Source organism: Oncorhynchus kisutch, unplaced genomic scaffold, assembly GCF_002021735.2.
Source record: "Oncorhynchus kisutch isolate 150728-3 unplaced genomic scaffold, Okis_V2 scaffold2229, whole genome shotgun sequence".
NCBI lineage: Eukaryota > Metazoa > Chordata > Actinopteri > Salmoniformes > Salmonidae > Oncorhynchus > Oncorhynchus kisutch.
Genome location: NW_022264174.1, coordinates 946 through 27588, shown reverse-complemented (window position 1 = coordinate 27588; position 26643 = coordinate 946). Strand labels below are relative to the sequence as shown.

General features: G+C 46.5%; 1 protein-coding gene across 3 annotated transcripts; it reads left to right on the top strand.

Annotated features, from left to right (window-relative positions):
- The first annotated feature begins 278 nt into the window (after positions 1–278).
- On the top strand, positions 279–25712 carry LOC116369551 (guanine nucleotide-binding protein G(o) subunit alpha-like). Of its 3 annotated transcripts, XM_031819516.1 has the most exons (7): positions 279–298; positions 389–457; positions 597–741; positions 4324–4415; positions 5226–5318; positions 8550–8710; positions 25580–25712. In XM_031819516.1, exons 2-7 carry the CDS (start codon positions 419–421, stop codon positions 25710–25712), a joined length of 663 nt encoding a protein of 220 aa, XP_031675376.1. In that variant the 5' UTR covers positions 279–298; positions 389–418. The 3 variants fall into 3 exon arrangements, with proteins under 3 accessions (XP_031675376.1, XP_031675375.1, XP_031675377.1); XM_031819515.1 differs by having other exon boundaries at positions 284–457; XM_031819517.1 differs by having other exon boundaries at positions 284–457; positions 25616–25709.
- Positions 25713–26643: the final 931 nt, after the last annotated feature.

The window sequence follows — 26643 nt, the reverse complement described above, 5'->3', positions numbered from 1 at the left end:
TAGACAGCTATGGATGCAAGGACTGACCATCTATGATGTAAACATTCTAGTTTTAACCATGTTGAGGCTATATAGTGGTTTGTTTACAAGAGCACGTAATGTATTATAAAGCACTATGCATGTGTTTGTTTAAATAAAGCGATCAACTTAGTTTATAGAACACTGTAATAGGTATTGTAGGCTTTAATTAAATTCTGCTTCAGTCTCGCGCTCGTGATTGGTATCTTCATGATATGAGCACGGGTCTTCTCCACTAATAATCCACAGGTGTTATCTGTTTAGCGGCAAGATTTGACCAGTGAGTAGTATAATCTATAGAAATTAATTGGACATATTCAATGTTCTTGAGGTTTACCTAATTTATCTTTATCGCGTGTTGAATTTTCAGCCCCAGTTAGTAGCAAACTTTACCGCAAAGATGTTCCGCTTTTTCAATATTCTGCCAGCCCCTCTGCAGGTATATCAAAATGTTGTTTTTGTTTGTGTTAACGTGTACCCCTCATTTGTTTTTCAAGCAAACATCTCCGGACAGTCGTTATGCGACATTCTAATAGAACATACTGTATCTTCGACTAAAGTTTACTTTTCAAACCTAGATGTGCGTGAGATCAATTTGCATTCACCCCGTACCCGACGTTACTGAGGATGAGAAAAGGGCGAAAATTCAAAGCTCTAATATAGAACGAGATTTGTTTGAACAAGCCAAGCTTGAGGTGAACGTGATCAAAATATTGCTACTTGGTAAGTTTGTGTGCGTGCGAGGTGTATGTGTTGCAACAACCGTGTCTCACACAATTTCGTATTATTATGTATGGAAATCCGAGACCCGTAAGTATGATATGTTATCTTTGGTATGGTTACTTGAGACAGATGGTTACTTAATGCCAAATTGAAAGGAGTTTGGTTGGGTGGGTATAACACACATTTCTAGAAACACAGTGGATAATTATAATTTAGGCTACCTTTGAACTACTTTATCTACTTTGCAACTACTTAGCATGTTAGCTAACCCTTCCCAATTATGTAAAGTACTTAAGAAAATATACTTTAAAGTAGGCCCTACTGCTTTAGTTTGTGGTATCTGTACTTTACTATTTATATTTTGGACAACTTTTACTCCACTACATTCCTAAAGAAAATAATGTACTTTTTACCCCGTACATGTTCCCTGACACCCAAAAGTACTCGTTACGTTTCGAATGTTTAGCAGGACAAGAAAAGTGTCCAATTCACACGCATATCAAGAGAACATCCCTGGTCATCTCCTGCTCTGATCTGGTGGACTAAACACACATGCTTTATTTGTAAATGTATAAGTGTTGGTGCTGTGTTTGCTTAATATGAGGAATTTAAAATTATTTATACATTTGATACTTAGTTACACTGCAGAAATAGCCCTGCCATTGGTTGCTAAAACTCTAATACATTGAACAAAAATATGAATGTGATATGAAACCATTTCAAAGATTTTACTGAGTTACAGTTCATATAAGGAAATCAGTCAATTTAAATAAATTCATTAGGCCCTAATCTATGGATTTCACATGACTGGGAATACAGATATGCAGCCATTGGTCACGGATACCTTAAAGAAAGGTAGGGGTGTGGATCAGAACCAGTCAGTATCTGGTGTGATCATCATTTTCCTCATGCAGTGCGACACAGTGCGGTTGAGACATAATCATGCAGTGCTTAGAGTTGATCAGGCTGTTGATTGTGGAATGTTGTCCCACTCCCCTTCAATGGCTGTGCGAAGTTGCTGAATATTGGTGGAAACATGAACATGCTGTTGATCCAGAGCATCACAAACAAGCTCAATGGGTGACATTTCTGGTGAGTATGCAGGCCATGGAAGAACTGAGTCATTTTCAGCTTCCAGAAATTGTGTAAAGATCCTTGCTACATGGGGCCATGCATTATCATGTTGAAACATGAGGTGATGGCAGCGGACAAATGGTATGACAATGGGCCTCGGGATCTCTTCACATTCAAATTGCCATCGATTAAATTGCAATCATGTTTGTTGTCCATAGCTTATGACTGCCCATACCATAATCCCACCACCGGGGCACTCTGTTCCCAACGTTGACAACTGCAAACTGCTCACCCACACAACGCCATACACACTGTCTGCCATCTGCCCGGTACAGTTGAAACTGTGATTCATCCGTGAAAAGCACACAATTCCATTGTGCCAGTGGCCATCGAAGGTGAGCATTTGCCCACTGAAGTAGGTTACGGTGCTGACCTGCAGTCAGGTCAAGACCCCGGTGAGGGCGATGAGCATGCTGTTGAGCTTCCCTGAGACAGTTTCTGGCAGTTAGTGCAGAAATCCATAGATTGTTCAAACCTACAAATTAATCAGTTGTCCGGGTGGCTGGTCTCAGACGATCCCGCAGGTGAAGAAGCTGGATGTGGAAGTCCTGGCCTGGCGTGGTTACACGTGGTCTGCAGTTGTGAGGCCAGGTGGACATACTGCCAAATTCTCTTAAAACATTGTAGGAGGCGGCTTATGGTAGAGAAATTACCATTACATTCTCTGGCAACAGCTCTGGTGGACATTCCTGCAGTCAGCATGCCAATTTCACGCTCCCTCCCAATTGGATGGCTTGTGGTTAGAGCGTTGGGCCAGTAACCGGAAGGTTGCTGGATCGAGTCCATAAGCTGTCAAGGTAAAAAATCTGTCGTTCTCCCCCTGAGCAAGGCAGTTAACCCACTGTTCCCTGTGTGCCAAAGACGTTGACGATTATGGCAGCCCCACACACCTCTCTGATTCAGAGTGGTTGGGTTAAATGTGGAAGACATATTTCAGTTGAATACATTGTTGGACAACTGACTAAATATCCCCCCTTTCCCCTCAACTTGCGACATCTGTGGCATTGTTGTGTGTCAAAACTGCACCTTTTTTTTTTGTGGCATTGTATTGTCCCCAGCACAAGGGGAACCTGTGTAATGATGCTGTTTAATCAGCTTCTTGATATGCCACATCTGTCAGGTGGATGGATTATCTTGGCAAAGGAGACATGCTCATTAACAGGGATGTACTAAATTCGATAGAAATAAGCTTTTTGTGTATATGGAACATTTCTGGGATCTTTTACTTCAGCTCATGAAACATGGCACCAACACTTTGTTGTGTTTTTTTGTATTTGTGTAGTTTGCCTAATTTCAGTTTGTAACAAAATAAGCTGCTCTAGTGTAGAGAATCATTCAACCATCTAAACCCTTGTGAAATATATTTTCCATAATCTTTTGAAGACGCAAAAGAAATTGCGCACATAGAACAGATCTACCTCTTCTTAGACTTGCGTTCAAGTAGAGTAATAGAACTATAACTCATATTTCTACAGTGTGAATTTGGCCAGGTCACCCAAATAGTTACAGCAATTACATTTATTTTTTTGATAATTAAGCCTATTTAAAACCAAATACTCTTGAGTCATTTGAGTCATTTTCTATTAAGTTATCTTTACTTTTACTCAAGTATGAACGTTGGGTATTTTTCCACCACTGACCTGACCTTAACCATTTTAGCTACCCATTTGCCTAACCTTAACCCTTTAACCTAACTCCTAAACTTAACCCTAACCTTATAATGCAAACGGTTGATAGATCATTTAGAATCTCAGCATGTACAACTTTAGCATTTTAGCTAATTGTCAACTTTTGAACTACTTGATACTTTGCAACTAACTAGCATGTTAGCTAACCCTTCCCCTAACACTTCCCTTAACCCTAATTCCTAAACTTAACTCTAACGTTAGCGAGCTAGCTAACCCTTCCCCTAACCCTTTAACCTAATTCCTAAACGTAACTCTAACGTTAGCGAGCTAGCTAACCCTTCCCCTAACCCTTTAACCTAATTCCTAAACGTAACTATAACGTTAGCGAGCTAGCTAACCCTTCCCCTAACACTTCCTCTAACCCTTTAACCTAATTCCTAAACTTAACTCTAACGTTAGCGAGCTAGCTAACCTTAGCCACCTACCTGGAATTGATAACATATCAAATGTTTTGCAGATTCCTAACATATTACATGCTTTTTATGAATTCATAACATGTAATAGAAATTGTCATTCTTAACATATCATACGAAATGGGTGATAGGCATCCACAAATGAATACATACCATACGAAACGCAACATATCATACTAAATGCGGTTTGTCTCGGATGTATGTACAGAAAAATACTAAATGCTCTGAGACCAGGTTGGTTGCAAATCACAAATATGGCCAACCATGTCACTGCAGAATATATTTAATGTGTTTTGTGATTTAAGTTCCCATTAGATTGCACTGATGTGATGACTACTTTGTTCCAGGTGCTACAGAGAGTGGTAAGAGTACCATGGTCAAGCAGATGAAGATCATCCACAGTCATGGCTTCTCCAAGCCAGAGCTTATTAGCTTCAAGGTGCTGTGTACACTACCCTCCTTGTCACAACACATTTGAGAATCTCTGTTTTTTTTCTTTAAAGGGGATTCTTGGCTTTGTTACACTACATTCTCACTATTCTAAAGAACCCAGACAGGTCCATAGCCTGTTATGTTGTTGGCTTAAAAGGCTGTATTCAACAGTCACGATACCATGATCAATGCATACTGCCCTCCGTTAATACTGTGTGCTTCCATTCTGTAAGAAAATGCTCTTACTGATGCTTAATCGAATAGTGTTTTGGCTGGACAGGGCACTGATGTAGCTGATAGTGACTCCACTTGGGAGATTAGGGAGGGAGTTGTTGCGTCTGGATGTATGGTATGGGAGCTGGGGTTTGGGAAAGGTGATTCTACCTCCTCCCAATCAGACCATGGAGGTACAAGAGCTTAGGTGTGGTTAATGGTAGCTGTATACTGTTCAAACCATGTTTTTTTTACTGTGTACAGTCCTTGGCTAGGGGTCTGTAAAGGTGGATGTTTGAACATTTTACATTCACATAGAACAGGCATGAATATCTGTCTGGTAGAATAGGGAATCATTATTTTTGTTCTATCTGCAGTGTTGTGAAGAATAGCCCAGTCCCAGTGCTCAATAGTCACCCCTCTCTCTCCCTCCCTCTCTGGCTCACCATCCAAAGTATTTAAACTGAGCCCTCCATGAGTGATTCCATCAGACTACTGAACTTTCTCGATTAGTGAACATTTATTGATTTACTTGATGTATTCACACTTCATATTTTGGCTGCCATGTATACCGAAATAAAACTCAAACTCCCTCCCTTCACAGGCTGCAGTGCTGGATAACCTCCTGACCTCCATGAAGTTTGTGCTGCGCGGCATGGGACTGCTGAGGATTAATCTGGCCAACAAGAAGAACAAGGTGAAGGAGAAGAGCTAGTAGCTAGTCTTGGAGCATCATGTCATACTGACTGACCACCTTGTTAGGACCTTTTGATTTGACAATTTAAAATACGTAGTTACTCCAGGCAACCGATACATAAACCACAACTAGCAGAGGGTACTAGCCAGAAGACCATTTGTGGTCTCCTATCAAACAGATACATAAACCACAACTAGCAGAGGGTACTAGCCAGAAGACCATTTGTGGTCTCCTATCAAACAGATACATAAACCACAACTAGCAGAGGGTACTAGCCAGAAGACCATTTGTGGTCTCCTATCAAACAGATACATAAACCACAACTAGCAGAGGGTACTAGCCAGAAGACCATTTGTGGTCTTCTATCAAACAGATACATAAACCACAACTAGCAGAGGGTACTAGCCAGAAGACCATTTGTGGTCTCCTATCAAACAGATACATAAACCACAACTAGCAGAGGGTACTAGCCAGAAGACCATTTGTGGTCTCCTATCAAACAGATACATAAACCACAACTAGCAGAGGGTACTAGCCAGAAGACCATTTGTGGTCTCCTATCAAACAGATACATAAACCACAACTAGCAGAGGGTACTAGCCAGAAGACCATTTGTGGTCTCCTATCAAACAGATACATAAACCACAACTAGCAGAGGGTACTAGCCAGAAGACCATTTGTGGTCTCCTATCAAACAGATACATAAACCACAACTAGCAGAGGGTACTAGCCAGAAGACCATTTGTGGTCTTCTATCAAACAGATACATAAACCACAACTAGCAGAGGGTACTAGCCAGAAGACCATTTGTGGTCTCCTATCAAACAGATACATAAACCACAACTAGCAGAGGGTACTAGCCAGAAGACCATTTGTGGTCTCCTATCAAACAGATACATAAACCACAACTAGCAGAGGGTACTAGCCAGAAGACCATTTGTGGTCTTCTATCAAACAGATACAGCACACATTATGAAATATGGTCTCTATTCACACCCTCTGGTAATGATGCAACACATTCTGTACCCCCATTTAACACATGCTGACCTAACAGGATCATACAGTGTAACTAGTCAGCCCAGTTTTAGACCTACATCTCTGCCCCTGGTCATAGCCTGGTCATAGCTAACTGTAGAGCTCAGATGTCACGTTAGATGTCAGCCTTGCTCTGGTATTCTCCTAGCTACGTCCCTAACACTATCACAAGCCATATATTGAAATTTAAAGGCCTCTTTGCCTCACACATCTTTCTTGACCTCACTAATAACGACAAGTGGACACAGGGACTGGCATTTGTCATCTACATCTGTCATTATGATTTAGTTGGGTTGTTCATTAGGACCAAATGGAAGAAAAGACTGAAACCGAGAGGGACTACCTGGACTAGTCCAATAAGAAACACTCATTTTACATAGCAAAACACACACAAAAAAAAGCATATGTCTTTCATTCCCTAATGAACAAGACCCGAGACAGCAAATGTTCAACATATTCCCAAACTGGAGCAATGCCGTCGGGGGTATGCCAAATAAAAATATGATTCACATTTATTTATTTTTGTAAACTTTTTTTTTCACATTTTCAAACAGTCGATTTATATTTTCCAACGGAGTCTATACATTTGGGTGAGTTTTTTTACTTCTCTCGCCTGATTAGCCTCGTTTCACTGCCAAAAATAAAATTAAACCATCTAGTGTTCAGCGAAATAACAACACAATGTCAAATAATTAACATCCAATCACATTAACCGTTACACTCTTGCGGGAATTCCATTAACGGTCGTATGTAGCCAAATGTAGCTGCTGCTCATGTTGGCATCTGCACTGATGGCACAAAAGCCATGACAGGGAGACATAGTGGAGTGGTAACGCGCGTGCAAGCAGTTGCTCCCGACGCCACTTGGGTACACCGCAGCATCAACCGAGAGGCTCTTGCTGCCAAGGGAATGCCTGACAGCTTGAAAGGTGTTTTGGACACTACAGTGAAAATGGTTAATTTTGTTAAAGCAAGGCCCCTGAACTCTCGTGTATTTTTCTGCACTATTCAAAGATATGGGCGGCGACCATGTAATGCTTTTACAACATACAGAAGGGCGCTGGTTATCAAGAGGCAAAGTATTGACACGCTTGTTTTTTAAATTGAGAGACGAGCTTAGTTTTCTTTACTGACCATAATTTTAACTTGTCTGACCGCTTGCATGATGAAGAGTTTCTCATATGACTGGCCTATCTGGGTGATGTCTTTTCTCACCTGAATGATCTGAATCTAGGATTACAGGGACTCTCCGCAACTATATTCAAGGTGCGGGACAAAATTGAGGCTATGATTAAGAAGTTGGAGCTCTTCTCTGTCTGCATTAACAAGGACATCACACAGGTCCTTTCCATCATTGTATGATTTTTTTTGTGTTTGCAAATGAACTCAAGCTTACGGACATTATCAAATGTTATATAGCGAAGCACCTGAGTGAGTTGGGTGAATAATTACGCAGGTACTTTCACGATACGGATGATACAAACAACTTTCATGCCCTGCCTCCAGTCCACTTACTGATAAACTGAACAAGAGAGCCTCATTGAAATTACAACAAGCAGTTCTGTGAAAATTGATGGACAACACATGCCACTGCCAGATTTCTGGATAGGGCTGCGCTCAGAGTATCCTGCCTTGGCAAATCGCGCTGTTAAGTCACTGATGCCCTTTGCAACCATGTACCTATGTGAGAGTGGATTCTCGGCCCTCACTAGCATGATAACTAAATACAGGCACAAACTGTGTGTGGAAAATGATTTATGACTGAGACTCTCTCCAATACAACCCAACATTGCAGAGGTATGTGCATCCTTTCAAGCACACCCTTCTCATTAACCTGTGAGTTATTCACCATTTTTGATGAACAAATAAGGTTTTATATGTAAGATGGTTAAATAAAGAGCAAAATTATTGATTATTTGTGCCCTGGTCCTATAAGAGCTGTTTGTCACTTCCCACGAGCCGGGTTGTGACAACTCCCACTCATTCTTATGTTTTAATGTATCATTTTGTGTGTGTGGGGGGCAGGCTTACAATGATGGCAAAAACAACATTTGAGGGTGCGCTGTCCCTGGTGCTAGAGGGTGTACGCAGCTGGAGATTAATGTTTTGAAGGGGTACGGGACTATAAAAAGTTTGGGAACCACTGCCCTGGAGTATCGGTGATCATGAAGCCCTCTTCCTGTTGTCCCCATGCAGGCCCATGCCCGCTCTGTGCTGTCCTGTGGCCAGTGTTTCGGGGAGGACGGGGAGCTGCTGCCGTTTGTGGCCCTGTCTTTCTGTGCTCTCTGGGCCGACCAGGGTGTGAGAGCTGCAGCTGCCAGGGGCTACGAGTTCCAACTCAACGACTCAGCGCTCTAGTGAGTACCTTACATGTAGTGTTGTCACTGTACTCAGTATCACAGTTCTCTGAAGTATGATCATGACAAGGAAACAACATACGGAGCGCACTGAATTTCATGATGAAACAGTGGAAGTTGATAGAAATGCTGCGTTTTGGTATCAATTTATATTTTAATCAACCTCTGGAGAGCGAGGTAGGGGCAGTGTTGTCTTTTTCACTGTCGTCACTCGCATCCTATAATTGAAGGTATAGCAGAAAGCATATTTTTTATTTATTTTATTTATCTGTTATTTTACCAGGTAAGTTGACTGAGAACATGTTCTCATTTACAGCAACGACCTGGGGAATAGTTACAGGGGAGAGGAGGGGGATTAATGAGCCAATTGTAAACTAGGGATTATTAGGTGACCATGATGGTTTGAGGGCCAGGTTGGGAATTTAGCCAGGACACCGGGGTTAACACCCCTACTCTTACGATAAGTGCCATGGGATCTTTAATGACCTCAGAGAGTCAGGACACCCGTTTAACGTGACATATGACATAAAGCAGGTTCTTAAAGGCTCAAAGAGTTTAATAGTCTGTCTCGTGGCTGCTTTTCTTCTTTGCCATGGAAAATCAAGAATCGTGCTACTGGTGTCGTGTTCTATCTGCGCCGTCCCACCTCATTCAGACTGACTGGACCGTGTGGATCCTCCCAGGTCTTACAAGGGAAGCCTTTGCTTACTTCCTCGTCGATATACACATAATGGGATTGTAGCAGAAAATACATCCGTCATAGGAAATGATTCTCCTGACATTTTGCTGAATTGACATTTTTAATTGGTCCTTCATTATAATGTCATGCCTGTCATGTCTTTGTAAACGTGGTTGGTTAAAAAAGGACATGGAAAAAAAGACATGGGAATTAAGTTTGAAATGCTTGTGTGTCTAGTGAGCAAATGAGGGGATGACAACCGGGGATTATGTACATACTACTATTTACAGTGGCGTGTTGTGATTGGGATACTTGGTTAAAAGACTCCTGACTGTCTGCGTTATGAACTAAGCAGCGGCCAAGTGTTCTGCTTCACAGCAATTCAGCTTTACTTTACCCACCACCTGGGGGGCAGTTGTCAGTAAGGTGGCATTAGAGGGCTATGTATGGGTGAGCTGGCATTAGGGGGCTATGTATGGGTAAGGTGGCATTAGGGGGCTATGTATGGGTAAGGATGATTTAGAGGGCTATGTATGGCTAAGGTGGCATTAGAGGGCTATGTATGGGTAAGGTGGCATTAGAGGGCTATGTATGGGTAAGGTGGCATTAGAGGGCTATGTATGGGTAAGGTGGCATTAGAGGGCTATGTATGGGTAAGAAGGCATCAGGGGGATATGTATGGGTAAGAAGGCATCAGGGGGATATGTATGGGTAAGAAGGCATCAGGGGGATATGTATGGGTAAGAAGGCATCAGGGGGATATGTATGGGTAAGGTGGCATCAGGGGGCTATGTATGGGTAAGGTGGCGTCAGGGGGCTATGTATGGGTAAGGTGGCGTCAGGGGGCTATGTATGGGTAAGGTGGCGTCAGGGGGCTATGTATGGGTAAGGTGGCGTCAGGGGGCTATGTATGGGTAAGGTGGCGTCAGGGGGCTATGTATGGGTAAGGTGGCGTCAGGGGGCTATGTATGGGTAAGGTGGCGTCAGGGGGCTATGTATGGGTAAGGTGGCGTCAGGGGGCTATGTATGGGTAAGGTGGCGTCAGGGGGCTATGTATGGGTAAGGTGGCGTCAGGGGGCTATGTATGGGTAAGGTGGCGTCAGGGGGCTATGTATGGGTAAGGTGGCGTCAGGGGGCTATGTATGGGTAAGGTGGCGTCAGGGGGCTATGTATGGGTAAGGTGGCGTCAGGGGGCTATGTATGGGTAAGGTGGCGTCAGGGGGCTATGTATGGGTAAGGTGGCGTCAGGGGGCTATGTATGGGTAAGGTGGCGTCAGGGGGCTATGTATGGGTAAGGTGGCGTCAGGGGGCTATGTATGGGTAAGGTGGCGTCAGGGGGCTATGTATGGGTAAGGTGGCGTCAGGGGGCTATGTATGGGTAAGGTGGCGTCGGGGGGCTATGTATGGGTAAGGTGGCGTCGGGGGGCTATGTATGGGTAAGGTGGCGTCGGGGGGCTATGTATGGGTAAGGTGGCGTCGGGGGGCTATGTATGGGTAAGGTGGCGTCGGGGGCTATGTATGGGTAAGGTGGCGTCGGGGGGCTATGTATGGGTAAGGTGGCGTCGGGGGGCTATGTATGGGTAAGGTGGCGTCGGGGGGCTATGTATGGGTAAGGTGGCGTCGGGGGGCTATGTATGGGTAAGGTGGCGTCGGGGGGCTATGTATGGGTAAGGTGGCGTCGGGGGGCTATGTATGGGTAAGGTGGCGTCGGGGGGCTATGTATGGGTAAGGTGGCGTCGGGGGGCTATGTATGGGTAAGGTGGCGTCGGGGGGCTATGTATGGGTAAGGTGGCGTCGGGGGGCTATGTATGGGTAAGGTGGCGTCGGGGGGCTATGTATGGGTAAGGTGGCGTCGGGGGGCTATGTATGGGTAAGGTGGCGTCGGGGGGCTATGTATGGGTAAGGTGGCGTCGGGGGGCTATGTATGGGTAAGGTGGCGTCGGGGGGCTATGTATGGGTAAGGTGGCGTCGGGGGCTATGTATGGGTAAGGTGGCGTCGGGGCTATGTATGGGTAAGGTGGCGTCGGGGGGCTATGTATGGGTAAGGTGGCGTCGGGGGGCTATGTATGGGTAAGGTGGCGTCGGGGGGCTATGTATGGGTAAGGTGGCGTCGGGGGGCTATGTATGGGTAAGGTGGCGTCGGGGGGCTATGTATGGGTAAGGTGGCGTCGGGGGGCTATGTATGGGTAAGGTGGCGTCGGGGGGCTATGTATGGGTAAGGTGGCGTCGGGGGGGCTATGTATGGGTAAGGATGCATTAGAGGGCTAAGGTGGCATTAGAGGGCTATGTATGGGTAAGAAGGCGTCAGGGGGATATGTATGGGTAAGGATGCATTAGAGGGCTAAGGTGGCATTAGAGGGCTATGTATGGGTAAGGAGGCATTAGAGGGCTATGTATGGGTAAGAAGGCATCAGGGGGATATGTATGGGTAAGAAGGCATCAGGGGGATATGTATGGGTAAGAAGGCATCAGGGGGATATGTATGGGTAAGGTGGCGTCAGGGGGCTATGTATGGGTAAGGTGGCGTCAGGGGGCTATGTATGGGTAAGGTGGCGTCAGGGGGCTATGTATGGGTAAGGTGGCGTCAGGGGGCTATGTATGGGTAAGGTGGCGTCAGGGGGCTATGTATGGGTAAGGTGGCGTCAGGGGGCTATGTATGGGTAAGGTGGCGTCAGGGGGCTATGTATGGGTAAGGTGGCGTCAGGGGGCTATGTATGGGTAAGGTGGCGTCAGGGGGCTATGTATGGGTAAGGTGGCGTCAGGGGGCTATGTATGGGTAAGGTGGCGTCAGGGGGCTATGTATGGGTAAGGTGGCGTCAGGGGGCTATGTATGGGTAAGGTGGCGTCAGGGGGCTATGTATGGGTAAGGTGGCGTCAGGGGGCTATGTATGGGTAAGGATGCATTAGAGGGCTAAGGTGGCATTAGAGGGCTATGTATGGGTAAGAAGGCGTCAGGGGGATATGTATGGGTAAGGATGCATTAGAGGGCTAAGGTGGCATTAGAGGGCTATGTATGGGTAAGGAGGCATTAGAGGGCTATGTATGGGTAAGAAGGCATCAGGGGGATATGTATGGGTAAGAAGGCATCAGGGGGATATGTCTGGGTAAGAAGGCATCAGGGGGATATGTATGGGTAAGGTGGCGTCAGGGGGCTATGTATGGGTAAGGTGGCGTCAGGGGGCTATGTATGGGTAAGGTGGCGTCAGGGGGCTATGTATGGGTAAGGTGGCGTCAGGGGGCTATGTATGGGTAAGGTGGCGTCAGGGGGCTATGTATGGGTAAGGTGGCGTCAGGGGGCTATGTATGGGTAAGGTGGCGTCAGGGGGCTAATGTATGGGTAGGTGGCGTCAGGGGGCTATGTATGGGTAAGGTGGCGTCAGGGGGCTATGTATGGGTAAGGTGGCGTCAGGGGGCTATGTATGGGTATAAGGATGCATTAGGAGGGCTAGAGGTAGGGGCATTAGAGGGCTATGTATGGGTAAGAAGGCATCAGGGGGATATGTATGGGTAAGAAGGCATCAGGGGGATATGTATGGGTAGAAGGCATCAGGGGGATATGTATGGGTAAGAAGGCATCAGGGGGATATGTATGGGTAAGAAGGCATCAGGGGGATATGTATGGGTAAGAAGGCATCAGGGGGATATGTATGGTAAGGTGGCATCAGGGGGCTATGTATGGGTAAGGTGTCAATCCAGGGAGCTATGTATGGGTAAGGTGGCATCAGGGAGCTATGTCATGGGTAAGGTGGCATCAGGGGGCTATGTAATTGGGTAAGGTGGCATCAGGGGGCTATGTATGGGTAAGGTGGCATCAGGGGGGCTATGTATGGGTAAGGTGGCATCAGGGGGCTATGTATGGGTAAGGTGGCATCAGGGGGCTATGTATGGGTAAGGTGGCATCAGGGGGCTATGTATGGGTAAGGTGGCATCAGGGGGCTATGTATGGGTAAGGTGGCATCAGGGGGCTATGTATGGGTAAGGTGGCATCAGGGGGCTATGTATGGGTAAGGTGGCATCAGGGGGCTATGTATGGGTAAGGTGGCATCAGGGGGCTATGTATGGGTAAGGTGGCATCAGGGGGCTATGTATGGGTAAGGTGGCATCAGGGGGCTATGTATGGGTAAGGTGGCATCAGGGGGCTATGTATGGGTAAGGTGGCATCAGGGGGCTATGTATGGGTAAGGTGGCATCAGGGGGCTATGTATGGGTAAGGTGGCATCAGGGGGCTATGTATGGGTAAGGTGGCATCAGGGGGCTATGTATGGGTAAGGTGGCATCAGGGGGCTATGTATGGGTAAGGGTGGCATCAGGGGGCTATGTATGGGTAAGGTGGCGTGGCATCAGGGGGCTATGTATGGGTAAGGTGGCATCAGGGGGCTATGTATGGGTAAGGTGGCATCAGGGGGCTATGTATGGGTAAGGAGGCATCAGGGGGCTATGTATGGGTAAGGTGGCATCAGGGGACTATGTATGGGTAAGGTGGCATCAGGGGACTATGTATGGGTAAGGTGGCATCAGGGGACTATGTATGGGTAAGGTGGCATCAGGGGGCTATGTATGGGTAAGGTGGCATCAGGGAGCTATGTATGGGTAAGGTGGCATCAGGGGGATATGTATGGGTAAGGTGGCATCAGGGGGATATGTATGGGTAAGGTGGCATCAGGGGGATATGTTTGGGTAAGGTGGCATCAGGGGGCTATGTATGGGTAAGGTGGCATCAGGGGGCTATGTATGGGTAAGGTGGCATCAGGGGGCTATGTATGGGTAAGGTGGCATTAGGGGGCTATGTATGGGTAAGGAGGCGTTAGGGGGCTATGTATGGGTAAGGAGGCGTTAGGGGGCTATGTATGGGTAAGGAGGCGTCAGGGGGCTATGTATGGGTAAGGTGGCGTCAGAGGGATATGTATGGGTAAGGTGGCGTCAGGGGGCTATGTATGGGTAAGGAGGCGTCAGGGGGCTATGTATGGGTAAGGTGGCGTCAGGGGGCTATGTATGGGTAAGGTGGCGTCAGGGGGCTATGTATGGGTAAGGTGGCGTCAGGGGGCTATGTATGGGTAAGGTGGCGTCAGGGGGCTATGTATGGGTAAGGTGGCGTCAGGGGGCTATGTATGGGTAAGGTGGCGTCAGGGGGCTATGTATGGGTAAGGTGGCGTCAGGGGGCTATGTATGGGTAAGGTGGCGTCAGGGGGCTATGTATGGGGTAAGGTGGCGTCAGGGGGCTATGTATGGGTAAGGTGGCGTCAGGGGGCTATGTATGGGTAAGGTGGCGTCAGGGGGCTATGTATGGGTAAGGTGGCGTCAGGGGGCTATGTATGGGTAAGGTGGCGTCAGGGGGCTATGTATGGGTAAGGTGGCGTCAGGGGGCTATGTATGGGTAAAGGTGGCGTCAGGGGCTATGTATGGGTAAGGTGGCGTCAGGGGGCTATGTATGGGTAAGGTGGCGTCAGGGGGCTATGTATGGGTAAGGATGCATTAGAGGGCTAAGGTGGCATTAGAGGGCTATGTATGGGTAAGAAGGCGTCAGGGGGATATGTATGGGTAAGGATGCATTAGAGGGCTAAGGTGGCATTAGAGGGCTATGTATGGGTAAGAAGGCATCAGGGGGATATGTATGGGTAAGAAGGCATCAGGGGGATATGTATGGGTAAGAAGGCATCAGGGGGATATGTATGGGTAAGGTGGCGTCAGGGGGCTATGTATGGGTAAGGTGGCGTCAGGGGGCTATGTATGGGTAAGGTGGCGTCAGGGGGCTATGTATGGGTAAGGTGGCGTCAGGGGGCTATGTATGGGTAAGGTGGCGTCAGGGGGCTATGTATGGGTAAGGTGGCGTCAGGGGGCTATGTATGGGTAAGGTGGCGTCAGGGGGCTATGTATGGGTAAGGTGGCGTCAGGGGGCTATGTATGGGTAAGGTGGCGTCAGGGGGCTATGTATGGGTAAGGTGGCGTCAGGGGGCTATGTATGGGTAAGGTGGCGTCAGCGGGCTATGTATGGGTAAGGTGGCGTCAGGGGGCTATGTATGGGTAAGGTGGCGTCAGGGGGCTATGTATGTGTAAGGTGGCGTCAGGGGGCTATGTATGGGTAAGGTGGCGTCAGGGGCTATGTATGGGTAAGGTGGCGTCAGGGGGCTATGTATGGGTAAGGTGGCGTCAGGGGGCTATGTATGGGTAAGGATGCATTAGAGGGCTAAGGTGGCATTAGAGGGCTATGTATGGGTAAGGAGGCATTAGAGGGCTATGTATGGGTAAGAAGGCGTCAGGGGGCTATGTATGGGTAAGGATGCATTAGAGGGCTAAGGTGGCATTAGAGGGCTATGTATGGGTAAGAAGGCGTCAGGGGGATATGTATGGGTAAGGATGCATTAGAGGGCTATGTATGGGTAAGAAGGCATCAGGGGGATATGTATGGGTAAGAAGGCATCAGGGGGATATGTATGGGTAAGAAGGCATCAGGGGGATATGTATGGGTAAGAAGGCATCAGGGGGATATGTATGGGTAAGAAGGCATCAGGGGGATATGTATGGGTAAGGTGGCATCAGGGGGCTATGTATGGGTAAGGTGGCATCAGGGGGCTATGTATGGGTAAGGTGGCGTCAGGGGGCTATGTATGGGTAAGGTGGCGTCAGGGGGCTATGTATGGGTAAGGTGGCGTCAGGGGGCTATGTATGGGTAAGGTGGCGTCAGGGGGCTAAGGTGGCATTAGAGGGCTATGTATGGGTAAGGAGGCATTAGAGGGCTATGTATGGGTAAGAAGGCGTCAGGGGGATATGTATGGGTAAGGATGCATTAGAGGGCTAAGGTGGCATTAGAGGGCTATGTATGGGTAAGAAGGCATCAGGGGGATATGTATGGGTAAGAAGGCATCAGGGGGATATGTATGGGTAAGAAGGCATCAGGGGGATATGTATGGGTAAGAAGGCATCAGGGGGATATGTATGGGTAAGAAGGCATCAGGGGGATATGTATGGGTAAGAAGGCATCAGGGGGATATGTATGGGTAAGGTGGCATCAGGGGCTATGTATGGGTAAGGTGGCATCAGGGAGCTATGTATGGGTAAGGTGGCATCAGGGAGCTATGTATGGGTAAGGTGGCATCAGGGGGCTATGTATGGGTAAGGTGGCATCAGGGGGCTATGTATGGGTAAGGTGGCATCAGGGGGCTATGTATGGGTAAGGTGGCATCAGGGGGCTATGTATGGGTAAGGTGGCATCAGGGGGCTATGTATGGGTAAGGTGGCATCAGGGGGCTATGTATGGGTAAGGTGGCATCAGGGGGCTATGTATGGGTAAGGTGGCATCAGGGGGCTATGTATGGGTAAGGTGGCATCAGGGGGCTATGTATGGGTAAGGTGGCATCAGGGGGCTATGTATGGGTAAGGTGGCATCAGGGGGCTATGTATGGGTAAGGTGGCATCAGGGGGCTATGTATGGGTAAGGTGGCATCAGGGGGCTATGTATGGGTAAGGTGGCATCAGGGGGCTATGTATGGGTAAGGTGGCATCAGGGGGCTATGTATGGGTAAGGTGGCATCAGGGGGCTATGTATGGGTAAGGTGGCATCAGGGGGCTATGTATGGGTAAGGTGGCATTCAGGGGGATATGTATGGGTAAGGTGGCGTCAGGGGACTATGTATGGGTAAGGTGGCGTCAGGGGACTATGTATGGGTAAGGTGGCGTCAGGGGCAATGTATGGGTAAGGTGGCGTCGGGGCTATGTATGGGTAAGGTGGCGTCGGGGCTATGTATGGGTAAGGTGGCGTCAGGGGGCTATGTATGGGTAAGGTGGCGTCAGGGGGCTATGTATGGGTAAGGTGGCGTCAGGGGGCTATGTATGGGTAAGGTGGCGTCAGGGGGCTATGTATGGGTAAGGTGGCGTCAGGGGGCTATGTATGGGTAAGGATGCATTAGAGGGCTAAGGTGGCATTAGAGGGCTATGTATGGGTAAGAAGGCGTCAGGGGGATATGTATGGGTAAGGATGCATTAGAGGGCTAAGGTGGCATTAGAGGGCTATGTATGGGTAAGGAGGCATTAGAGGGCTATGTATGGGTAAGGAGGCATTAGAGGGCTATGTATGGGTAAGAAGGCATCAGGGGGATATGTATGGGTAAGAAGGCATCAGGGGGATATGTATGGGTAAGAAGGCATCAGGGGGCTATGTATGGGTAAGGTGGCGTCAGGGGGCTATGTATGGGTAAGGTGGCGTCAGGGGGCTATGTATGGGTAAGGTGGCGTCAGGGGGCTATGTATGGGTAAGGTGGCGTCAGGGGGCTATGTATGGGTAAGGTGGCATCAGGGGGCTATGTATGGGTAAGGTGGCGTCAGGGGGCTATGTATGGGTAAGGATGCATTAGAGGGCTAAGGTGGCATTAGAGGGCTATGTATGGGTAAGAAGGCGTCAGGGGGATATGTATGGGTAAGGATGCATTAGAGGGCTAAGGTGGCATTAGAGGGCTATGTATGGGTAAGGAGGCATTAGAGGGCTATGTATGGGTAAGAAGGCATTAGAGGGCTATGTATGGGTAAGAAGGCATCAGGGGGATATGTATGGGTAAGAAGGCATCAGGGGGATATGTATGGGTAAGAAGGCATCAGGGGGATATGTATGGGTAAGAAGGCATCAGGGGGATATGTATGGGTAAGAAGGCATCAGGGGGATATGTATGGGTAAGGTGGCATCAGGGGGCTATGTATGGGTAAGGTGGCATCAGGGAGCTATGTATGGGTAAGGTGGCATCAGGGAGCTATGTATGGGTAAGGTGACATCAGGGGGCTATGTATGGGTAAGGTGGCATCAGGGGGCTATGTATGGGTAAGGTGGCATCAGGGGGCTATGTATGGGTAAGGTGGCATCAGGGGACTATGTATGGGTAAGGTGGCATCAGGGGACTATGTATGGGTAAGGTGGCATCAGGGGACTATGTATGGGTAAGGTGGCATCAGGGGACTATGTATGGGTAAGGTGGCATCAGGGAGCTATGTATGGGTAAGGTGGCATCAGGGGGATATGTATGGGTAAGGTGGCATCAGGGGGCTATGTTTGGGTAAGGTGGCATCAGGGGGCTATGTATGGGTAAGGTGGCATCAGGGGGCTATGTATGGGTAAGGTGGCATTAGGGGGCTATGTATGGGTAAGGAGGCATTAGGGGGCTATGTATGGGTAAGGAGGCATTAGGGGGCTATGTATGGGTAAGGTGGCATCAGGGGGCTATGTATGGGTAAGGTGGCATCAGGGGGCTATGTATGGGTAAGGTGGCATCAGGGGGCTATGTATGGGTAAGGTGGCATCAGGGGGCTATGTATGGGTAAGGTGGCATCAGGGAGCTATGTATGGGTAAGGTGGCATCAGGGAGCTATGTATGGGTAAGGTGGCATCGGGGCTATGTATGGGTAAGGTGGCATCAGGGGGCTATGTATGGGTAAGGTGGCATCAGGGGGATATGTATGGGTAAGGTGGCATTAGGGGGATATGTATGGGTAAGGAGGCATCAGGGGGCTATGTATGGGTAAGGAGGCATTAGAGGGCGATGTATGGGTAAGGAGGCATCAGGGGGATATGTATGGGTAAGGAGGCATTAGAGGGCTATGTATGGGTAAGGTGGCATCAGAGGGATATGTATGGGTAAGGAGGCATTAGAGGGCTACGGTGGCATTAGAGGGCTATGTATGGGTTTGCCAGCCAGAGGGGTTGGCGGTGGATCCACATGTATTGCGGCGTTACCCAGGTCCAATTTAATCTGCACCAGTTTATTCTCGATTTGTCCTCTTTTTGAATATACTCCTGCATATTAGACTGCTTATGTAGATGGCTACTTAAACACCATGGCGTCATTCTCTGTAGTTGGAGGTATGTGTGCGTTTTACATGTTCCTAAAACAGGCCCCTGCCCTGAACTGAGGTCATGCTCAGAATAGATTTTTTATTGTTGTTCTGGTGTCATAGACACATCTTGTGGGGGTTGATCAGCAGTGTTTCTAAGCATGTGATATGATGGGACATAGCACCACGTCCTTGGTGAGGACGCAATTTGGCGCTTCATGTGAAGCGCGGCGGGTTTTTACGACATTTTGTTTCAAGTGTCATCAAATCTCAATTTAGTGCCTCTTTATGCCTTGTTTTCAGGGACATTACCTTTGCTGAATGGGGTGTTGTTCAAGTGAAGTGTGGATTATGATGATGTGGGTTTGGGTTAACGGCAGTAGCATTCTGCTCTCTTTAGTTATGTTTCATACTGATGTTGTGAGTTTTATTTGATAAAAAAACGATTTAATATAATGTGCCCTTATTTTACCAGGTAAGTTGACTGAACATTCTCATTTACAGCAATGATCTGGGGAATAGTTACATGGGAGAGAAGGGGGGGGAATGAATGAGCCAATTGGAAGCTTGGGATGATTAGGTGGCCATGATAGAATGAGGGCCAGATTGTAAATTTAGCCAGGACACTGGGGTTAACCCCCCCCCCCCTACTCTTAACAATAAGTGCCATGGGAATATTTAGTGAAGACAGGGTCAGGACACTGGGGTTAACCCCCCCCCCCCTACTCTTAACAATAAGTGCCATGGGAATATTTAGTGAAGACAGGGTCAGGACACTGGGGTTAACCCCCACCTACTCTTAACAATAAGTGCCATGGGAATATTTAGTGAAGACAGTCAGGACACTGGGGTTAACCCCCCCCCCTACTCTTAACAATAAGTGCCATGGGAATATTTAGTGAAGACAGGGTCAGGACACTGGGGTTAACCCCCACCTACTCTTAACAATAAGTGCCATGGGAATATTTAGTGAAGACAGTCAGGACACTGGGGTTAACCCCCCCTTCCCCTACTCTTAACAATAAGTGCCATGGGAATATTTAGTGAAGACAGGGTCAGGACACTGGGGTTAACCCCCCCCCTACTCTTAACAATAAGTGCCATGGGAATATTTAGTGAAGACAGTCAGGACACTGGGGTTAACCCCCCCCCCCCCCTACTCTTAACAATAAGTGCCATGGGAATATTTAGTGAAGACAGGGTCAGGACACTGGGGTTAACCCCCCCCCTACTCTTAACAATAAGTGCCATGGGAATATTTAGTGAAGACAGTCAGGACACTGGGGTTAACCCCCCCCCCCCCCTACTCTTAACAATAAGTGCCATGGGAATATTTAGTGAAGACAGGGTCAGGACACTGGGGTTAACCCCCCCCCTACTCTTAACAATAAGTGCCATGGGAATATTTAGTGAAGACAGTCAGGACACTGGGGTTAACCCCCCCCCCCCCCTACTCTTAACAATAAGTGCCATGGGAATATTTAGTGAAGACAGAGTCAGGACACCCGTTTAATATTCCATTCAATAGACTGATCCCTACTCAGTGCAATGTCTCGGTCACTGTCTTGGGGCATTGATCTTTTTTAGACCAAGGTAAGAGTGCCTCCTACTGGCCCTCCAACATCCAATTGTGCAAGTTCTCCCACTTAAAAAGATGAGAGAGGCCTGTAATTTTCATCATAGGTACACTTCAACTATGACAGACAAAATTAGAAAAAAAATCCAGAAAATCACATTGTAGGATTTTTAATTGATTTATTTGCAAATTATGGTGGAAAACTTTTGTTATTGACAATACTTATTTTGCAAATAAATAAATAAAAAATCCTACAATGTGATTTTCTGGATTTTTTTTCTCATTTTGTCTGTCATAGTTGAAGTGTACCTATGATGAAAATTACAGGCCTCATCTTTTTAAGTGGAATAACTTGCACAATTGGTGGCTGACTAAATACTTTTTTGCCCCACTAACTAATTAACTAGGAAGTCGGGGCACCAAGGAAAAATATTCAGATTACAAAGTTATAATTTCCTAAAATAACTTTTCAGATATTTTATCTGATCAATTAGTCTTCGAATTAATGAATTATTTACTTTACCTCACGTTAGTCTCATTCCAAATGTCGTAAATTGTTGGTTATCTGCACGAACCCAGTCTTCACCATAAGTCATCCATACATCAATTGTCTTATCATTTATTTATTACTAAGTACTTCACAGAAATGCATAAACAGACAAAGAAGGTAAATGTAATGATAGGAAAATGCGCCCTAATGGGCTAAACCAGCAGACAAAAAGGGGAAGTGGGGGGGAAAAAAGGGGAAGTGGGGGTCGACTAAGAAAACACTACAAAGTGATAACTATAACAATTGAAATGCTAATCCTTTACACATGAACGCTCACTCATTCGGGAACAATTGCAATGAATATTTATATTTACGGTCAGTGTGTCGTCTTGATCGCTGGTGAAAAGTTTATTTCGTTGAATTGTCCGTCTCTCTCCCTCTCTCTGTCTTGTTTAGAGGGGATAGTTCAAAGTGACATTCGTTATAGAGTGGATGTTTCGGCAGTTGTCGTTCTTCGCGTTCAATGATACTGAATTCCTAGATGGAGACTAGTAATTACTATCAAAGACTTGTTCTCATTCTGTCGGTATCGATAGTCTAAGAGTTTAACCACGTGGTATGGTTAAAAGATTCAGTAATGGTCTACAACCTTTGTACTCCCGTGATTGAGAGAAACATGATCTGCTGATAATTTGTCAAAGTTGGGTTTTATTCGGAATGGCAGAAAAGGGCTGTCCCAGGATGTCTGACCCTATCTGGGCTCAGGGGCGGTCCTATGATTTTAGTTTAAATCAAAAGGGAATTGTATTTTTCTTCATTAAACAGTCCACAATCATATGACACCATTATTCAAACAGTATCATCCTCACTCATTCATCTTATACAAAAATGAGATGTGAACCTCATCTGAGGCTATTATATGAACAGCGTTATGGTAATGTGGCCACACTGTCTCCCATGAGCTTCCCAAGTTGTGACAAACGGACCAGTTCGTAGCTGGATTCTTCACCAATCTTTTATACTTTCTCCAGGACATGAAATTTGTTCGTACCTCAAGTTCTGTGAGGTGGAAGGATTTCCTTTGTTCTCCATGAAATACGACTCTAACTGTGTCCGAGGTCTTCTCAGGAATTTACAACCTCTGACCACAGCAGCCTAGTTGAAGGAGGCAAGGGGGAGGCAGGGAGAGGGGGATGGAGTTGCTATACCCAAAGAGGCCAGCGTCGATATAATGGAAACCTTCCGTGTCCTTTCACTCACTGGTAGTCATGAAGGAAAGGTGATGAGGAGAGGAAGCGATTTTAAGTATTTAGACTGTCCAAGAGGTTATACCTGACAGCTTACATGTAGAAGAGACAACAGTTTTTTTTTCTTCATACAGACCTGTTTCTTTTGTTACAGAAATGAGCAGGTCTGAATCAACTGTCCTGACCTGTAGTTCTTTACTGTTCCACTGGGTTTTTAGAGGAGGCTGAGGAACTGGAACTGTTGGCTTCTGTAAACACTGCCAACCCAAGCTGAAAAGAACTCTGCTTGTACAGTCCATCCCCATCACTTTGACGCTCTGCTTCCAAACTCCTGATCCTTCAAGACAGCAGCCCAGCAGAGGATAGCAGGGGGGTGTGGGTGTCATGACCGTACCCAGGCTTGGTGTCCTGTTTGAGGGTGCCCCCCCCACACTGCAGCTGAGCCTGCCTGGAGCTCCCGTCCCTGTAGTGTGGGCCTCCGTGGCCCACTGACATGACACTATGGCCTGCCGGACAGTTTGACTTGGGTTTCATGGCCGCCAGACCTGGGTTGAAATGGTATTTATTTTCTTTTGAATACTTTAGCTGCGCTCAATTGAACTTGTCTTGGGCAATAGAACCAATGGAATAGCCCCCTGCACATCCGACACACTCCAGGCCAGGTTCAATCAAACGCTCAATGTATTTGAATGGAAACTAATGCTATTTAAACCCAGGGCCTGTTGGCCACAACTCAAAATCACCAGTGCCATGTAGCGAGTGCTGCATTCGGGGAGGGTGTGAGGGCAGAAGGAATGGAGGGAAGGGGTTGGGTGGGTGTGCATCCTTGGTGGGTGACACAATGAGACTGGACCGGAATGTCTGGAATGCCTGGCTCGTGGCGGTGTAGTGCAGCGTGGGTGGGTAGGAAGGTGGTTGGCGGGAACCTCTCAGTCTCACCCTGGAGGTATCACTTTACAGCGCTTCGTGACATTCTCTACTGCACCAGCTTGTGTGTGTTGCTTTGTGAAAAGTGCTAATTGCTGTGTGATCAAAAGGTCAGCTCCAATATGTCATGTTATTCCTCCCCCTTAGATCAACACTACTCATTTGGCCTTTCTCTTCTAATGGTTGTCTGTACCTGTTTATTGTGGCATGAGAAGTGACTTGTTGTTTTGACGTGTTCTAATGATGAGTTTTCTCTCTTATGGAAAGGACTTTGCTTTTAGAGCTCTGCTGAAACAGTCAGACTATGGTAACACAGCTATGAGGTTATACCTTCAAAGTATTTCAGTAAAAAGCTTGCGTTGATATTATGGCTCATGAACCTGATTTGCATACAATGAGTGAAGGTGTGTTGACACGGAACATGCTTTATAATTGTAGAGACGGGTCATTTCCCTAAGGCTTGGTGTGTTTTAACACCATCATAGTTTTGGATGTTTTTGACGATCCCTTATCACTATGGACATCTTCTGGCTCAAGTCCCTGTGGATCCTATGGATGAAGTAAGTTTTCTATGAACACGTTCAACACACAGCATCTCTCACAGAATTATTTTTGTGTGGACGTTTGTCTGATCACCTAGATTAGAATGCTGGTCCTCTGGTGGTGGTTCCCACCTAGCTAGCCACTTGGTGGACTGTCCTCTGGTGGTGGATCCCACCTAGCTAGCCACTTGGTGGACTGTCCTCTGGTGGTGGATCCCACCTAGCTAGCCACTTGGTGGACTGTCCTCTGGTGGTGGATCCCACCTAGCTAGCCACTTGGTGGACTGTCCTCTGGTGGTGGATCCCACCTAGCTAGCCACTTGGTGGACTGTCCTCTGGTGGTGGATCCCACCTAGCTAGCCACTTGGTGGACTGTCCTCTGGTGGTGGATCCCACCTAGCTAGCCACTTGGTGGACTGTCCTCTGGTGGTGGATCCCACCTAGCTAGCCACTTGGTGGACTGTCCTCTAGTGGTGGATCCCACCTAGCTAGCCACTTGGTGGACTGTCCTCTGATCTCCCACACTCTCAAATGACTGCTTAATTGAGTTATTTCTCTCCCATCTCTGTCTCTCTGTCGCTCAGTACAAGTTACTCATTAAACTGCCTCGGAGACCATATACTCATACAACTCATCATTTTTACATACACTACCGTTCAAAGGTTTGGGGTCACTTAGAAATGTCCTTGTTTTTGAAAGAAAAGTACTTTTTTTGTCCATTTAAAACATCAAATTGATCAGAAATACAGTGTAAACATTTTTAATGTTGTAAATGACTATTGTAGCTGGAAGCGGCAGATTTTTTAAATGGAATATCTACATAGGCGTACAGAGGCCCATTATCAGCAACCATCACTGTGTTCCAATGGCACGTTGTGTTAATTAATCAGAGTTTCTCATTTTTAAAAGGCTAATTGATCATTAGAAAACCCTTTTGCAATTATGTTAGCACAGGTGAAAACTGTTCTGATTTTATAGAAGCAATTCAACTGGCCGCCTTTACACTATAGTATCTGGCGCATCAGCATTTGTGGCTCAAAATGGCCAGAAACAAGACTTACTTACTTGGGAACTCGTCAGTCTATTCTTGTTCTGAGAAATGAAGGCTATTCCATGCGAGAAACTGAAGATATTGTACAACGCTGTGTACTACTCCCTTCACAGAACAGCAAAAGAGGAGTGGGAGGCACCGGTGCACAACTGAGCAAGAGGACAAGTACATTAGTGTCTTGTTTGAGAAGGAACTTTGCCTAGAAGGCCAGCATCCTGGAGTCGCCTCTTCAATGTTGATGTTGAGACCGGTGTTTTGCGGGTACTATTTAATGAAGCTGCCAGTTGAGCTTTTTCTATCATAAACAAGGACATTTCTAAGTGACTGCAAACATTTGGAGTGTAATCTCAATGTAGTCATTTTATTTGTACTCCGTTATGCACTGATTAATGCATCAATAAAATATAATTTTGAACATAATTCACCATGTTGGTATTTAAAAAAAATCGACATTGTCTGATTTATGTTCTTCAGTTAAACCATTTACAGTCTTAAAGCTGTTTTGTTTCTTTTGAGTGTCGTTTCCTCCATCTGCCTTTCCCAGTTTCTTTGACAACATAAGTCGGATCATCTCTCCCAGATACATTCCCACTGAGGCGGACGTCCTGCGGGTGAGAGTGCGAACCTCCGGAATCATCGAGACTCAGTTTCCAGTCAATCACATGGTTTTCAGGTAAGGAATGGTTTTCACTGGCTCATGTGAGAATTGCCTTGTCTAAACCAGTCCATAATTAATCTACCCATGAATCTTGTTCAATACATTCATCGTGCTTTCTAAATGTTATTTTGCATATGTTCTTTATAACAAATGTACACCTTTGTCTTACTTCAGAGTATAACTAACAACTCTGTTATAATGACACCATATGTCATAAGACAATGACACCCATTGATACCTTGAGAAAATATTCTGTGTGATCATACATTCTCAGTTCAGTGTCATAGTGTTATATCTGTGGGTGGTGTTGTGAATGGGTTTGTGGTATGGCTGTTTAGAGCTGTGTCTGTGTCATACTGACAACATACATGATTACAGGCGAGGGGGTGATATTTCAAAAATAATTCTGCTTGCCAACTTCCTCTGGTGATCGTCATCTTATGGTTCCTTGAGTATGACCATTTTCAAATGAGCATTATGAATGTCCATAGTGCTTCATCTCAAACCAATAGAATATTCTGTATTGACTCATTCTAGTAAACTGTTGTAGTATCAAGACGATGTCCCCTCTTCGCCTCACGTATGTGTATAAAATGCCTCTGTAAGTCTGGTGTTTCAGCTGTGTGTGATTGTAAAAATGGCTTCAGACAAGTTGTCACAGTTTTTCTGTCTTCTTGGTCTCCTGATGCGCAGAGAGGAGAACTGTGCAGGAAGATTGTCGGTGAATCCACTATCACGTCATAAGAGATGTCATGTATTCTAGTTCTAACCGATGGGAAACCACTTTTCCAACATGCAGTACTGTTTTCCAGAGTCTTGAATTCATAACTACAAGCGTACCCAGACGTGCTCCACCCCAGTGTGACTACAAAAATGACCGTTGGGCATGACGTGACTATTCCTAGAAAAATAAAAGGATCACTCGGATGTCTACCGTGATTTTAATATGT